The sequence below is a fragment of the Ornithodoros turicata genome, unplaced genomic scaffold (genome assembly GCF_037126465.1).
Source record: "Ornithodoros turicata isolate Travis unplaced genomic scaffold, ASM3712646v1 Chromosome62, whole genome shotgun sequence".
Taxonomy (NCBI): domain Eukaryota; kingdom Metazoa; phylum Arthropoda; class Arachnida; order Ixodida; family Argasidae; genus Ornithodoros; species Ornithodoros turicata.
In genome coordinates, this window is record NW_026999386.1 from 535,446 (window position 1) to 553,500 (window position 18,055).

Consider the following 18,055-nt stretch of genomic DNA (forward strand, 5'->3'; position numbering starts at 1 on the left):
GTCAAGGCTGACCCGTCACAAAGGAACCTGTGCTGCTGCTAAACCAAAAGATGATGTTCCAACCACTCAGAGTGGCATATCCATTCTATTGCGTCCATGCAGATGCTTTTCTGAAGCAGATATGAGTTGAGCAGTACCTAGTTGATACCTGAGCAAGAAAGGCCAGAACAGGGATCAGAAAACGTGAAAACTAAAAATTCTACCGGCCGAAATGTTGCGTATATGCCACAGGTGCGGTGCTATGCTATGTTACTCTAAGCGGCAGAATGGAATAGGAACTGACTTACCTGCCATCGAGTGGAAAAACACAGATGCTTCTTGAATCGTTGTCGCGCCAAGCAAGCGAAGCAGTCCTGCCTTCCACTTATCTATCACTGAATTTACTTGCAGAAGTATCCAAGAGGATTCGACTTTTGCAGAGTCGGTATCGACGGGCACTAAAACCATCCAAAGCGGCACCGGCAAAGATGCTTTGCGTGCGTCCCTGCTGCACCATATATTTCGAAACTTTACGGCGAGCTGCTCCGGCCGCTCCGGCACTCCAGACAGGCGCCCACAGCTCCCCATAGAGCCCATAGTTTGAGATAATTCAGGCAACACTGGACATACGACCAATGAAAATGCGTCGTGATGCCTAGCAGCCAACCAATCAGCAACCTCTCAGTTTGGCTCGGCTTTCGGCCGGCCCTGGCTGCCATTGACTTCAACTGGTTTTCATACCTGGCGCCCGTTATTCCAAAATAACCAAGACATTTTTGATAGGCGAAATACATATTTATTGATGCAACGTATAAACTCAAATGTTTGACTCATATATTCACCGTGCGTACAGGACGTTTCGTTCCTTGAATAGACAGCAACAAACCAAGTTCGAACTTGCAAAGCACACATACAGTCTACTTCTGGAAGCGAGCGAAGTCCACGAGTGCGTGCGTTTCACAGATGAGCATCTTCTTCTCATTCTGGCGATGCACCGTAGGTCACACAGTCACGGGAAATACTTTTGTCGTTACGAACACTCTCTTCTTAGTCACTGTATTTGAAAATGCGACAGCGCTCGAAAGTGTTCCTCAGGCGTCAGCTCACCAAACATTCCAGTTCCGACCCGGCAAGAATGTCCGTAGGTTGACACTTTATCGGAGATCAGTACATGGCCAGAGTCACTATAGCTCACGAACAAACCCGCGCGTACACTTCCTCCTTTGGTCGTTGTGGTCAACCGACATCGGCGAGCCGCGGAGACGCAGCGACCTTGCTTGGAGCTGCCCGCCTGGCCGACTGCCCAGACTGCCCGCGAAAAGTGAGCTGTCAGATATTTCGAAACTTTATCAACCAATCCCGGAGCGCGCATCCTCCTTTGGCCAATGGGCATCCGTCATGATGCCTGACGATGTAATACCACGTGACTGTGACGTGATTTTATTTTTCTACTGCCGCAAATGCGGGGAGCTGTGGAGGCCTGCTCCAGACACGGCGGTGCCGGCTTTCCCGCGCCATGAAGAGGTTATAATTTCAAACCGACCAATGAGCGCTCGCATACCAGAGGAGCGGCCGCAGGAGCCAATGGGATGCTCTCGGTAGAGAACTCGTGCTTCGACGTAAAAATTTTGACGTTTCATGACGTTTGATGACGCGAAAGGCTCGCAGCGCCTCACTTTAGTCCGCAAAGGAACTCGCGAGTTTCATCCCCTTGGAATGCTCTTTTGAAACTTTGCCAACCAATAGCGGAGCGCGCAATGTCCTTCTGCCAATGGGTATCAACTATGATGCCTGACGGAGTAATATCACGTGTTTATGACGTGCAAACATTTTTTTAGAGCCGCGAAGAGGGGGAGCTGTGGGGGCCTGATAGAACGAGTTCCTTCTGTTACGTCGTGGGTGACGTGGGATCATATCTTCTCCTCCTCGTTATACCCGGAGTGACGAGTTAAGGGTGAACTCGCGGAGCCATGTTTATGTGAGTTTTTTTTTTTTTTCTGGGAAACAAATTGCACACGTCAAAACCTTTCGCGCTATTCGGTAAAATGACACACATATACATTCATTAGACTCCATAATCTGAAAAAATAACAAATATTGGATTGCCCTCTGTACTTCTCTAAAAGCAGCACCACAAACACACATGAATGGGATGATGATGTGGTGGGTCATTCTCCGCCGTTATGGCGGTAGACTTCCCCATTGCGCTTGTGGAAGGGGTGAGAAAGTGGTGATGATGGAAAGGTGTCCTATTAGAGTTCGTCCATTAGTCCAGTGCTGGAGAGAAAAAGCAGCACCAGCCTCTGTCAGATGACTTGCGTATCAGGCACTAGTTCGGCCTAAATTAGAATTCGCAACGAGCATCTGGAACCCTCGTCATGCTAATCACATCAGTCTTCTAGAATCTGTGCAAAATCGCGCTACCAGGTTTATCCTCTCCAATTACGCTTACCCTTCAAGCATCACTTCGCTTAAGTCATCACTTGGTCTGCCGTTACTCTGTTTACGTAGGGAATGTTCCCACATATGTGTCTTTCACAAACTCTACTATTGTTCTTCCATTCGCCCTCGTTTCATACGTCCTACCAACTACATCCCATCTAGGCGAGATCATTCCTGTAAAGTAGAGCCCATCAGTTGTCACAGTTGCTACCTCATGCACTCGTTTTTTTCTAGAGCGATATCCGACTGGAACGACCTACTGCAGTCACTCGTATCCATAACTAACATTGCCTCACTTCGTTGTAATTGCCTCATTTCGTTGAATGCCAGTGTCAGCCAGCATATATATTTTGTCTTTATATTTATGTATTCCCCGGTCATGTATCGCCTCTGTATGGCATTTATGGTTATTGTCATAAATAATAAATAAATAAATATACCTTCTCGTTCTGGGGAACCAAAAACGTCCACTAATTTTTGCGACCGTTCTCTCTTTGGCGAAGTGTCCCATTAATGGCGTAGTTCGCTCTCTAGCGAAACTTGAAAAAACGTGCTGGATGTGTGGTGGTGACGGAAACCAGTTTGCCATTGTTGGCTTCACTTACATGCGAAGCGTCACCACTGTAGCCAGGATGACATAAGATGATGTGATAACAGATGAAAGAATGGTGACGGCCGAAAGTTAAGATCTAGGGCAGTCACTATCAGAATTGGTGAGAAGTCCGAGCAGTACTCATATACCTGTATTCACAAACTTCCTTAAACCATTGGTTTAGTGACGTCGGGTTTAAATTGATCACATGAGACTTTCGTTCGCCAATCCTGGATCACCACCACAGCGAGCTTCCTGCATGGTGCATGCTCATTTCGCCAGACTCTGCCAGAAGCGGTGGTGACTGGTAGGCCTAATCCCCGGTTCACGAAGAATTTTTCATCAAATCTTGGGTAAGTTTTGATTGATATAATTACTAGAAGCGCACAGGAGGCGGATTTTATCGCAATAGGGCGAATATTTGCTTCAAATATTCCATTTCGATCATCTACCCAAGCTGCTTAAACCACTGGTTTAAGACCTATGCATTTGAATGGAACGTATTTTAAACTAGGGGATGGGCTAGTTTAAAGTCGGTCTAAGTACGTTACAACTGTGAACCTGTGTATTGAAAAAAAAAAACTACCGTAGAGTGGTTGCGGTAGGGTGTTTGCACTAATTCGAAGTCTGACTGGTGTAAAAATGAAGCAGAATCGTTTTAAATGCACAGTTAGTAAAGAAAAGCGGCGTAACGCTTGACCGGGTGCACGGAATGTTGCAGTTGTTTTTAGAAGACGCTATTGCGAAGTCTTGCATGTTGAACGCAAAAAGCACCGTCAAAGTGTGGTCAAAGAGATTGACATCGACATGTGCCACTGGAGAAAATCCAAATACGAATCCAATGGGCAGAGAGAGGGCGTGCAGATGGCCGAACGTCAATGTGCATCTTCAAAAACAAACTATAAGTAGTGCTGGCGCTTATTATGAGTGTCATCTCCTGTGATACACACTGAAGGCACCCACGTCATTGTACAGTAAGAGCAATAACATGCTAGATGGTTGTTGCGAGCCCCGATGGAGAAATTGAAGGGAGTTATCCACTGGCATGTTTATCAACCATCCCAGTATGGCAGTATCTATCATCTCTTCGCAGCGCGTCTAATCTCCAGAGACATTTAACCGTGCGATAGGACTGATCGTAAAGTGCATTAGCTTCTTGCGGTTGTTGTGTGGGTACTGTCGAGGCATGGGGATATTGCATGTTGCTGCGCTGCACTGAACACGAAATTTGAGCAGGTTTTGCTTTCCCAGATTATGAAAATACCGGAACAAAAGCGAACGAGGTCCCCATTTTCCCTGGATTCACATGCAAGCATAGGTGAAACTGAGATGTGTGTTGCTACAGCAGAAGAGACCGTGTTATTGCAGCTACATTAGAAAACATTCAAAAGGCAGCTGCTTACTTCTACTTTAATGTATCGTCTGTAACAGTAGATCTGCTTCTGTAGGGCTGCTTCTGCAAAAGACACTACACAGCAACGTGCTAAAGGAGGCTGCAAACCTTTTGGAAGCATCATTACTTTTGGTGGTTAACTCTAGCAGGTACATAACCATGACCAATCACTGACAGCTTTTGTGCATCATATAAGCACAGATATTCTGGAGATCCTTTCTCGAGAATTATCTGCTATGGACTCATTTATCATAGCAACTTTGTATTCGTGAGCTTTTTGTTTATATGCAGAAAATAAAGGCTATTACGTAGTTCCACAAGGATGACTTTTTTCATAGAAGTGTGCACTCTGAATATACTGCTCAATTAGTTGCCAAGGTCACATGAGAACATAAGTGAACAATGGTGTACAAGGAAAAAAAATCCTTGCTAAATTCCACATGCTGACTCCACTAATATATCTGAGGTGTCGTACTGCAATAGAGCTGAATCGTACAGGAATAAAGTGCAATGTGTACAGGAATTCGAAGCTCCCTTGCTCCCATTGCAGGGCACTTAAAGTTCAAAATTAGATCAACTGCAATTACTGCATATATTGCCTTCCAGATGAATATAACAAAACGTAGGCTATAGACTCATCAATGGATAGTATTGACAATTATAATAGTAGTATAATGGTATATTGGTAAATGGTAATGGTAGCATAATAGTAGTATGTATAATGGAAATGTGGTTCTGCCATAGCTGTAGCATGAGCGCATGGATAAATTGTACATGGCCACATGACTGTTGTCAACTACTTAAAGGTGCTGTAAAGCAGCAGACAAACAGTTTATGTTGACGGCATCGTCTAACAGCTTGTTGCTTGTAAACTCAGCCGAACAAGTTATACGTGTGATAGACAACACAAAATATTTTTAATTTGCAAGGAAAATTGCGCTAAAACAGCTCGGGGCGACGCCAGGTGGGAAAAAAACGTCAAATCGTCAAGCAACAGTGATACACGTCCCGGAATTTCCGGAACTATTGCAACTTGAGTTGGCGCCCCTAGTGGCCACGTAGCTTAATTTTTTTCTGTCTTTATTTATTCCTCGAATGTACCCAAACAACTCAACTTGGGCACTTACGGGTTTTTATTAATTTACAAGACAGATTGCACCCTCAGTAAATACATCTCACCGAAGCGATCGTAGCGCAGGCGCACAACCGTCGCACCTTGCGCTGACATTCGCACCATCAGCACAGGAGTGCCACTGCGAGAGTTTCGCGGCCGTGCCAAGTGTGTCGCAACGGTAGTATCGATTGGGGCGCCATCACTTCGCAAGACTTCTTCATCACGAAAACAAAACTCGACTTAATAAGTGTACTTCTTCTACAACAACTGGACATAGTGCGAGCCTATGTTTCTTTGAGTAAACTCGTTCTCTTCGATTTAGAATCGTTACGGCAGTTGCAGGTAATTTGTAGCATTAATACCGCATAGAATAGATTACTCGCGCTGCAGCTTTGACAGGTTTTGCGTATTATCCCGTTACGCAGGAATAGTCCTTAATCTGTGCACAGTTCGCAGGGCGCAAGTCCGGTGAACGACACAACGGCCATGCCGAACGTGGTGCATAACATCCCAGGCAAAAATCTAGAGTGGGACCAGTTCAAAGTGGTTTTTGAGACAGGTCTCATGCTGGTCCCCATTCCCAGGTTGTCCCTGTAGGGAACCACTCTGGAATGGGGACTGATTGGGATCTGGAACCAGTCAGGAACTGGGACCACTTGACGGATGGTATTTCCAGTCCGGGCCCTGATCCCAAATTGGTGTCGGATGCGGAGCGTCCCGGACCGAATGCAATGGTTCCCTCAGCTAAAGGGCACGAAAAGTAGCTACATAGCTGTTGGGATGATTAGACCAGTGCTGAAAGGAAGCTTGATTTTGTGCACATGTATATCATCCTATTAAAATATTTATGGCAAGCCTACAGTTCTACATTGTATTCAGCACTGTGAATGATATAGTATATACGTAGTATACCGAAACATTGCAAAAAGATACTGGGAACATAGGCACGTTACATACCCCCGTTAAGGACTAATGAGCCAATATATTAGCAAAAAATGTTAATAAAACAGAAATGAGATTAAGAAAAGAGGGAGCACAAAGGTACATTGCACAACCCCGTGAAGGACGGATGAGTCAGCACATTAGCAAAAAATGTGAATGACACACAAATGAGACTCAGAAAAGTGGCGTGTAAGTCTACAGCAGTTACTAATAGAACTGTGGGTGCAAAACATGTACGTAAAATGAGACAAGATATCCGAATGTACAACAACTCACTCAGAATGTGCACGCAGAGAAAGACTGAATAGGATGATAAGAGCTAATATTACACGCATTCCAAAAATCAATGAGCAGGAAAACGGCAGACCATACAAGACAGGCTTGAACTGACAAAACGAGAATCTGAAGAACTGAAAAGCAGAAGCAGGTCATTTAAGGAAGGGGGAATGTGGCTGCCGCTGCATAAGACAGGTGAAGAGGAGCCTGTCTTTGTGGGGCCCAGGTAGCCGCATTCCCCCTTCCTTACGTGACCTGATTCTGCTTTTGTGGGGCTGTGCTTGGCGTCTAAATTAAGAAGTTCAGTTGTCAGTTCGAACCTGATTTGTATCGTTTGTTGTATTTCTGGTCGTTGATATGTGCCATGCGTTTCAATCAACTAGCCTTGCTTTCTGCGCTGAATATGGATCTTCCCCTGCGCTCCCAGTGCTTGGTGTCTAATGGAGTGAGCAGTATTTCCACTACTATCCAGGAAGTCCACAGCAAAACAGGTACAGACAAACAGGGCACTTTTGTTAACTTACAAGTGTCAAAGATTTGTAGGCTCAAATAAAGTATACAGCACACCCCATTTATTCTTCATAAGCTGCACTTCGCAGAACTGTTTGCGATATTACTGTTGATGACGTAAATAATAAAAGAACAAACATCTTCAACCAGCTTCTATCTTCTTAAATCACTGAATGTACCGCACATTTGCTGGCTCCGTGTGTACTGACGGAAATGTGCCCACAGCGGCAAGAAAAAAAAAGACAAAGTGACAATCATGTTGTAACTGTTCATTGCTTGCAGTAATTCCTGCAGACACCTAACACTGTAACAATAACTTGTGCGAGTGACCGCTGCTCACGATGGTGCTTCACATAGGAATGCGCCTCTTTACAGCCTTTCGTGCATCTTGGATCTTTTCGGATAGAATGACTCCTCTTTTCTCGATGTATGAAGACACATCTACTTGCTTCTGCTTGCCTCAGTATGTGACAGTATCTGAAATAACCAGTATTAAAAAATATGTCAATAAAAACGATAACGTTTCTTACTCAGATGAATCCATACATTATTTATTGTCATCATATACTATTTGGAAATGCAGTCATGGATTCAGGATTCTTTTTACAAGATTGCCATTTCATATGAATCAATGTAACAATGTTGCTTCATCTTCTGTGTCACCTCCCCATGTAACCCTGCCATGAGTTCATTTGCCCACCATTATCACCTTTCCAGTAGACCACTCTCTTTAAAGTAAAGAATCATGAACCAGCTGATATTCAATGGTACAGGTGGAGAGGTCCACGATAAAAAGTTCCGGATTTGCGCACAGATTCCTACAAATACCTTGGTGTTCACCACTCTTCCAACTTAACCTGGAACGAACACATTAATCATATCGTGTCCAATGCCTCTCACACCTTGAGCTTTGTCAGATGCACTCCGAAATCTGCCCCTGCCCATCTCAAGCTTCTAGCCTTCACCACTCTGGTACGTGGTAAGCCTCCCGTCATCAATTGCAACCATTAACGACCATACAGTTTTCCGCAGCTCCCTTTCTCAATTTCTTCAACTTCAAATATGTTAGTTTTGTTGTATTTCTAGGTTATCCCTCTGTATAGTTGGTTGTATTTGTTCTTATTCTGTTATTCCAAGATTTTGTGGTTGTTTTGTTTCCTTTTTTCCTGTGTTTTCGTTGTCATTGTATTCTTGATGTTCCCACCCCTATGTAATGTTCTCCGGACCCTTGGTTTTTTTTTAAATAAATAAATAAATAAACTTGCAAACTGCAAAAATGACGCCAGAATACGAGAAAAGCATAGTGGCATTCACAATGATGGAGGCTTGGAGAGGATATCTCCCGGAAGCGTGGAGGTGCAAGACTTTTCGGAAGGATCAATTGTGCTACCGAAATATGCAAACACAGGGAGAAAAAGAACAAAGAAACATATTCAGCCATTTCGTTTAGGAGTATAAAAGGCAGTATGTGAACAGTAATCGCTGTCAAGGAAATGATGTGGGACAAATATACAAGCGGCAGCACTACACATTGCGGTCACAGGAGAGGTGAAGCGACTGTGTTAAAACTGATTCAAAAAGGGCGAGCTGGTTATGAAGGAACCTGAATGTGTGACTAATAGCCTGAGAAGACGAAGAGAATGTTGGTTAAGGCTTCACATGATGGAAACGTGAAAAGACGCAGCTCTCAAGGATACTGACGACCCCACTGGAGGTCGCCTTTGTATTACTTTACCTTCCTGGCCGAGTTGTTGTTGGTCAATAAACCAGTTGAACGCCATCCGTATCCGTTAGTTTTTTCTGTTCCTTTCATGTCAAATATGACTAATATTTGCTAATTAGGCATTTTCATATTTTTGCAGATATTTCATGATTTCAAAATAATAGTAAATATGAATAAGGAGGTGGCTCTGATAAATCATTTATACATGAAATGAGAACAATCAAGTGGAAATAGTTTGATTACCGACAAAAGCAGGCTATTTGAGCTTGCCCTGTGTTCTTGCTCCATACAGAGGGTGCAGTACACCCTCAGGGCCCGTCATGCGATGGACGGAAGGTTCCCTCAGGGTGCACTGCACCCTGACGATTAAGCTGGGTTTATTGTTTGTCTACACTTATTTTTTATCATTAAAGAGTTAATGAGATTTCTACATCTGCAACTAAATTCAAAAGTGTTCAAAATACAGGTATTAAATATACAAGCTCATTATGCATCAGGTATACGTAAATACAGCTCAGCGTAAAAATGAGCACACCTATACAAAGCAGGAAAGAATGGTTCGTGATCGTACCGACAATAAGGGCGACTTTCGCTGGTGTGAGCTCTTTCCTTGATGGGGTATCAGGATCCTGGCGGTCCTTTGGTGAAGCCTTCCCACTGTATGTGCGTTGAGCACGGACGGAGTCTACCCATATAATTTTAGCCATATCTTTCATTACAAGTGTTGGCCTCTTGTTGCTGAATATTTTCAGACCTTGTGCCTCTGTCAGGAAAAATCCATTCGTGATATGGAACTGCAAAATGCAATATGGAAATGCAATAAAAATATATTGTCAAACACGACAACAAGGTTGTAGTTCGGTGAGCTTACCCGTCCATCGGCCAACTTTGTCAAGGGCTGTGCGCTGCTCAAGGTGCGGTCATAAATACCTGCATAAGAATAGACAAATTTACATGGTGTCAGAATTACATTTTATGCTATGAGAATGAGCATTTCTAAAGATGGAGTAAAATGCAAAGGACATCATATTGCAGCATCTTGTGGCAAAGCTGTATCTCTGTAGAGAGGAAGGCATAATTTTTTTCGCGCTTAACTTCGGATGGCAAAACACCCTAAGCACAGCATCAGAACACGTGGGAATAAATTCTCCACTTCCTACAGCACCTTATACAGTGCAATTTTTTTTACCTGCAACATACCTTTTTTTTATAAAAAAAGGCAAGTTGCATTTGTGCAGCTTTTATTTACATACATTTATATACAGCAAAGCCACTCGGAGTGCCGGTTACCAAGCCAAAGAGCGCTTCTACAGTTCAGCGGCTAATTAACAAGAATATTTTGATTAACTTTTTTAATGGGTGACATTAGAGGGCATATTGCAACTGTGCAATTGAAGCCCAGCTTATTATTAAACTACACGCTCACATTTCCCCAAGCACTACCATTGCCCGAGTTATTAGTCTAATTTATTCACCTCCACAGACTGCTTAAAATAAAAAAAATTATGTGGTGAGCGGTAAGAGTGACAACAACATCTATATCTCTGCCTTGTCTTACGCCATAGAAACATTAGATTCCAACATGTCCCTATTGTGGTGCGCACTGCACTTTTTGGTTTTCTATTTGCTTTCTTTCATTCTTTTTGTGTTCACAGTCGGTGATTCATTCACATCATCCTGCTAGAGACGCCCTCCTCGGTGGCTCAGTCGGTAGCGTGTCCGCCTACTGATCCCGAGATTGTGGGTTCGAACCCTGCCGACGACAGTGACAACTTGTTGGAAGGGTACAAGTTGCTCGGCCACGCGGTCTTCCGCAAGGGACCATAAATACGGTGCGCTGTGTGTCACGGTTTCGGCGCACGTTAAAGAACCACGGTCAGCCAAAAACCCGACCACTGTGGCGCCAATATTATTCGCTGGAGACTAGTCTCGGCTTTCACTTGAGCTTTAACAGCTGCTGCATGCACAGCCAAGCGAAATAGGAACACAAAAAAGAACAAAAGAAAGCAAAAAGAAAACAAGCATCAACCATACCATGACAGGGGTGTTTCAGAATCGCATATGACTTCTTTCTGTGATGTAGAGCAAAGCAAAGATTTGGACGTCACTGCTGTCCTTTTCCCCACTTAGTTTCCATTTGAAGCAGCCCACGAATGTGAATGAATGAATTAGGCTAATAACTCAAACAGCGGTATAGCGCAGGCACTAATTTGAGAGTGCAGTTAAGATGATATGGAGGCTGGACTTCAAGGCTATAATTGCAATATGCCCTCTAAAACCACACCCAAAATGCTTCCACTCCAAGTTACCACTTCCACTACCAAGCTTCCACTAAGTTTACAGCAAAATCAAAACTCTGCTAATGAAAGCTGTCTTTTTAAGATATGTCGCCCGAAAAAAGGAACACCTTGTTTTATAGCTAGTGCCTCCCATAACGATGAGCAATATTATTTATCTTATCAGGATTTAATGTACAACAAAGCACAAATGACTCATGCATTACATTTGCCGTCGGTCCAATTGCAACTACATATTCTCACCAGGGGAACCGGAGGCAGGTGCAACAATAGGTCTTAATTGTAATTGTAGGTAATTGTTGTCGCCGGGCACACTGGGGTACCTTTCTGTTTGTTCTTTGCTGGAGTTTCTGGGGCTTGAACATCCGGGCACCCAGTTGTCATGGCATGGAGTTTGAGGTTGCATCTCATCGGCAGCCCCTTCTGTGATAACGTTTCCCCCAGAAATAGTTCAAAAAGGGAAATTTCACATGAGATGCTGATTATGAATGTTTCCTACAGGGTAAAGCTCTAACCTGCGTTTCCTGGCTCGTCATGCATGACAATGTCATCATCCATGTCCTCAACATCTAAGTTCAGTTCACAGTCACTGACTTGCAATCTGCCTGCAGTTAACACAGCTTCTTTAAAAGAGTATTCAAGTGCCAGAAAGGAATATTCTGGTTTTGACTATAATTGAAGGTATGACCACAGAATAGCATTTTCCTGCAAGAGTTACGGCCCTGGGTGAAAGAATGACAAGCACAGGTGATGTTTCTTTTCCCTCCTTGAGAACAGCACTCTCTATTTTTTGTAACCCAATGTATTTTTGTAACTTCGTCAGAGGTCATGCAAAGCTCTGACCTAAATTATCATAGCCACTCTCAGCGCTGCTTGGGGGTTCACCTCACAGGCATGCGCGGTATAGCCTTACTATTGTTCCCCTGTCCTACCCTGCTCCTTTTTGGAGCGATTAGTGCCAATTCCAGGTGCACAACTGTTATTTGTCATTTTTAGAATTTTCTGAGTGTGCCATAAAACATTATTGTGCCACCTCCTTGCTTAAAATTTCATATATTAAAAAAAAACAAGGATAAACAAATGCTAACTTTTTCACACAGCTTGAAACCTTCACTTGGAGTGTATCCCAAACAATATCAAGTTTAGACACGATATATTTCTGTCATAGATATTCCTGTCGATTGCACACAAACCAGAACTTCAGATTGCCTTTTAGCAGACAAAATTGGCATTTGAATGCTCTTTTAATGTCAGCATAGCAAGTATCACTCAACATTTTGTTATCATAAACCTATTACTGTGCAACTGTTTACTAATTTTCATGGATCCTCCTGAGGACAGCAGCGTGTTCAAGTTCCCCACCATGTCATGCACTGAAGAGAGAAAGTTTCATCACTTATCTGTGATATCAAGGCAGTGTTCTCATGTCTACAGCTTACTTTCTGTCACCTTCGCGTCCATCATGGACTCTAGAAATACCACACGTGCCATCAGGTCGGCAGTTTTTTGTTGTTCCACCTTCAGCTCTGTCCTCAACCTGGCTGCTTCTTTTTCTGCAATTTTCACGTGTGATAACAAAGCAATGCTGTCATCACTCCCGCTGTCGCTGTCAATGTTCAGTGGCGACTGCCTCCGCACCCTCTTTTTTAGTCTCTGGAAGGTAGTCACGTTAGCATTTGGTATGCACACTATGATAATAAGGGGGCGTTCACATGGGCCGATTTTCAGCACCAACTCAGACAAACTCAAAGCAACGTCTTTGTACCAACTTCAAGACAGTACCGTCTCAATGTTCACACGTACCAACTCGTTAGCTCCGTCCACAACCAACCTTACGGCAATCGGGGTGTATGGGTTCAAGTCGAACCGCTGGTGACTTTTTTAAAACTGTCATTAATCAAAGCGAAGTCATTTTATTTCGCCAGAAGAACACCAGTATCCCCAAAAGATGTCTCTATTGATATATATTGATATGTTTATATGCCGCTAGTAACAACAAAAAAAAAAAAAAAAACATTCTCAAGTAACCCTGTAGGATTTGAACCCATGCCAGGCAATACGACAGGAACGAAATCGCTTGACGCCCTCTAGGGCCACGTGGCAATGCTCCTCACGTTGATTGGTTAGACCACCACCAACTCTTGGAAGTTTTCGCTCGGCGACCGATTCCCAGCAACTCGAGTTGGTCATGGTTGGTGATGTGGGCCAACTGCCACCAACTCCAAGGTTGGTCCGAGTTGGTGCAGAAAATTGGCCTGTGTGAACGCCCAAAAAGTGTCGTGTAGCAACATATTTAGCACACATACTTAAACAAAACATATTATGGCGTAGAACAGCATGACTGGTTAATGCATGATGAGTTCTTTCACACTGAAAGTTCATCCCATAACACAATTTCAGGTCACATCATCAGTGCAAGGAAATAATTTAGAGAGGGGGGAATGAGAGATGAAAACCGGTAAATCAAATAGAAGCGAGACAGGTTTATGAGACCTCACAATATGGGCTGCATGGGTATATATATATGCTTGTCAGCTCGGCAGCAGTATTTGGATCCAGCAGCCACCATCACCAGTGTATGGAACTGTAACCTACTTTGAGTGACAAAGTATAGTAGCTTATATATACTAAGTTTTATACGTGACCAACACTCAAGCACTCAGAACTCCGACTGGTCAAGAGATTGGTAATATGGAAGTGAAGTCGCGCAGTCACTGAAGCCCGCAGTCGTGACTCACATTTGGTGGTTGTAACTCCGCCTCCTTCTTTTTGGCATGCAGAAAACGTGCCAAAATCTCATCAGCCTGGATTTTTGTCGCATCACGTGCGTTTTGTCGTTTCTTCTTTTCAGCCTGTAGGTGAATTGTGCAGTGGAAAAAAATTACAGCCAGCCTTGTGCTGGAAACAAGACGCTCAGACAAAAAATAAACCTTGTTGTCCTGTGACGACACGCCCACATCGTACTCTTCCACTTCGGACATCGGCACTTTCGGAATCCGAACGCGTTTATTTCCCTGCTTTTCCTGTAGCTCGGCCTCAGTTGCTGAAATTAAGTTTGGTCAGAGGCGTTCAAGGTACATTAAAAACACATACCTGCTACCATTAACACTAAAACGGAGTACGTCCCGCTGACACTGTCATCCTTCGGGTCTTTCCAATACGCCGTGTACATCTTGTTGGGGTCAAAGTTGTTGCTCTCCTCGGGGAAGTTTATGATGTCCCTGACGGGGATCACGTAGTTCTTATCATCGAACTGTTTCAGGAATCGCACGAGTGCGAACATTGTGGTACAATCCGGTAAAGACGCCAACAATCAGGACTGAGACGCAAAACCAAAACCGCCAAAACATGCGTTCACGCGTTTTCACTTTGCACTGTCGGTTGGCTTTGGCTTGGCCGTTGTAACGTTAAAACGGTCTCGGCTAGGAGGCGATACGCCGCGTCGCCTGGAGTGCGCAGTGCAACTGAAACTGCATAAACTGAACTGCATTATATAATTATTAACAGTGAGGATTACGTAAGCTCCGAACTACAGAACTGACTCACGTTTTGTGCTCGTTTCGTGTGTTTTAACGTTTAAGATAAGATAATAAATACTAACGTTCGAATGTAATTAAGTAGAGTATAAATACATCAAAATTAAAGTAATTAAGATAGAGTACAAAATACTTCAAGAAGTATTTGAAATACAATTAAGTTACTATTTATCCTTGAACGCAAAAAGTCACCGGTCACTGGTCAATGCGGCAAGTCGCCGCTATGTCACATGAATTACCTAAACCCCGCGCACTACGCTAGCCGCCGCTGTGTGATAGGAGTCATCTAAACACAAGTCCCAAAAGAGATGACAAATGATACCACATAACTCCACTAAGTATATGTGACCCAGAACAAAGCAAACTTCTAGCAGGTCCCTGCTCGGCGAGGTCAGAATTCGGCATCACTGCGTCAGGGCACACATAATAGAACCCTCACTGGCCAATGATTAGTACACATGGGGCAAGATCTCTAAATGGAGACTTCCAGAAAGGGCCAATGTGTGGGCTTGGAGTCACTATACGGGTCAAGTCCGAGGGACTCAGGAAATTTCCACTGAACAAGCAAGATATAATGGAAAGATGAGACACAGAATGTTTGAGTGGGAGATCCAAAACATGTAAATAGAGTATTGAGTAGAAAATACCATAAAATATATTTTAAATAGAGTACAAATACACACAAGAAAAAGTATTGAGTAGAGTACCAAAATACCGCAAATTGTATTTAAAATACAGTATTTTAAATACAATACTCCAAATACGTACAAGTCTGGTTCTATGGAGAACAATGGGGGATGCCGCACTGAGTTTTTCATGTTACCATAACCTCAATCTGCGTCTGCTCTCTACTCGCCGAATAATAACTTGTGAGTGTTTGTTTCACAAAATTGATTATCATAATAATTCCGCGGAAATTCGAGCCATCTACCTGCCTTCACTGGCGGCACTTTGCTCGGTGATGGGACGAAGAGGGGGAGATGAAGAGGAAGGCTCACGCGTCTGGCTGACATGACCGTTGCGCGGCATAGTCATTTTTCAATTTCCACGTCGTACGTGTTGTCATTGCTCCAGTTGACCAAAATGTTTCATGTACTTGTTTATTTACCTCCACATATCTGCGCAATTTTTTCATGTGGGTTTAAATCTTGTATGCTGCTATGTTAACATTATTCTACCAAATGTTAACCTCCCGTTTGTATTGCCTCATGGCCGCGAGGGTAAATAAATAAATTAGTCTGTAGGTCTCACAGCACAACAACCGTCCACCTACCGCGTACAAATTCTTTGAAAGCGATAAATCAGCTTCTTTTGCGGGACTCGCCGATGCCACGCAACTACTGAAGTTTCTCTCTCTCTCTCTCTCTCTCTGTTTCCTTTTTTTTTTTTCTTACAGCGGCCGCAGACCGGCCACTGCTGCACGGCTCATGATGTGCTCGTACCGGGCCATCAAGCGCGGTATTATTATTCTATCTGTATCTTGTAGAGTTGCCCGCTTCATCACGCCTTCCGCGTTAACCACACGACAGACAGAAAGGCGAGGGCGATTGCAGCAGCTATCAACGAAACCAGTGCACAAAAGTAACGACTGACTTGTTGTTTTGTTTGATTTTAGAGAATCTTTTTTCCTTCCATACTTCATCCAATGAAATCATTCCTTGTTCATCAAGATATCTACTGGAGCTGATAGCACTGCGATCTTGTCTTGAGTAGGAAGTATGCTAGGACGTTGCCAAAGCTTATTCGCTCTGCGCGCGTTCTTGCTATTGTTCTTGTATGCAAGAGCTTTTGTGCCCGTATAGCACTGCGGCTGAGAATTCTGGGAGTCTGCGACGGGAGTACGAACAGATGGGCTTTCCTATATGTCTTCAGACTGCCTGGTTGCCGTAGAACGAATAATTGCTAGAACGGTAATTTATAATCTGTATGAGAATATGCAAGGAATATATTACACATCCGTGAGAAAGCTGGTGGACATTATAAAGGGATCTGGTGCGAACGTCAGACTGCTCACTGACAGCAAAACGGAAGTTGCTAAATTCACATGATTAACAGGAAAGAATGTCGATTTACTTCTTGAGAATCTACCACGCTTTGTGACCCTAGTCCTCTCCTCGGACACCAGAGATGAACGAGCGCAGTTATGGGATCTTTTCAGAGGTGTGGTAAAAGAATTTGAGCAGGATACTGCACGGAAAGATCTGCGTCAGGAGACGTTAAACGTCCTAACTATGTTTCTAGATCTGGGAACCAAATGCAAGGGGTACGGACAGGAAAGCGTGGCCCCGTATATACATGTTTTTTCCCATCACGCCGCGATGAGCCACATGCAACAGCGCTGACTAGGATGGTTTTCTAGCCAAGGACTAGAAAAGAAAAATTGTGCCTTAGACAACCTACATCATCGGCGAACAAACAAATGGGACGCAACATGGGATGGGCTAAAATATATGTTAAAGGATGGAAGAAAATTCATCAGCGCTACAGGTTAGGAGATACCAGAAACGTGACCTCACGTACTGGGAAGAAGGTGGCATCCAAGAGACAAGAGGAAAGAGGACACGTTTAAGTGTCGAACTCGAACAGCGCGTGTCACGCATGTTAGATGTGGACTCTATGACGCGAGGTGAGCTAAGAACGGAAATCGGGAACGACGTCCAAAGATCCAGACGACCCGATCCAGCTGAGGCAAATGTTGCGTCACAGTTTGAGTAAGGTGGTTTGAAGTGCCCCCGTTTATTTTGGCTTCAACGTTAAAAGGAGGAGATTGTGATCGCATATGCAGCCATGCGAAGTTTTTCCCAACATGAAGACGTCACTAACTCTGATGTGTAAATCAAATGTTCATCGTGCTTCATTCGTATTTATTCGATTCGTACGTACTAGCAATCGATGCTACACAAGTGACTTTTACGTGGTGCACGCAGTAGCTTATCAACCAGTCAATAAACTTTTCTTCACACCTACAGAAACAAAGATGTACGAATGAAAAAAGACGCGATAGTGAACAACACAGTCCCAAGCAGTCTGCTGAAAGCGCGAGCATGTACGGCTGGATCAAGATTGTAAATCTTCAGAAAAACGCTGATAAGACAGCACACCTGCTAGCACCTTCTCCACAGACGAAAAGAAAAGCCAAGAGTACGGCTGTCGAAAAACACGTGGGATTAGGCTGCAATAGGGATAGATTTGATCCACTACGGCGTTAGCTGTATTAAGTATGGAAAATAAAAGACAGGAACACAGAACAA

The 18,055-nt window shown here is 43.7% G+C and overlaps 2 protein-coding genes across 2 annotated transcripts in view; one reads left to right on the plus strand and one right to left on the minus strand.

Annotated features, from left to right (window-relative positions):
- Positions 1-18,055, plus strand: part of LOC135374465 (uncharacterized) — a 233,232-nt gene that overhangs the window by 55,770 nt on the left and 159,407 nt on the right. The window lies entirely within an intron of this gene.
- On the minus strand, positions 7,625-11,666 carry LOC135374464 (uncharacterized). The gene is made up of 4 exons (XM_064607420.1): positions 11,592-11,666; positions 9,843-9,901; positions 9,543-9,765; positions 7,625-7,725 (listed from the first exon to the last, which is right to left on the minus strand). Exons 1-4 carry the CDS (start codon positions 11,650-11,652, stop codon positions 7,709-7,711), a joined length of 360 nt encoding a protein of 119 aa, XP_064463490.1. The 5' UTR covers positions 11,653-11,666; the 3' UTR covers positions 7,625-7,708.

Bases quoted from the DNA above. Each gene is read 5' to 3' on its own strand.
- LOC135374464 (XM_064607420.1), bottom strand. From the start codon at position 11,652: ATGACAACTGGGTGCCCGGATGTTCAAGCCCCAGAAACTCCAGCAAAG. The intron at 9,902-11,591 runs GTACCCCAGTGT...ATTCTTATGCAG, and splicing joins AGCAAAGAACAAACAGAAAG to GTATTTATGACCGCACCTTG. The intron at 9,766-9,842 runs GTAAGCTCACCG...TGCATTTTGCAG, and splicing joins CAAAGTTGGCCGATGGACGG to TTCCATATCACGAATGGATT.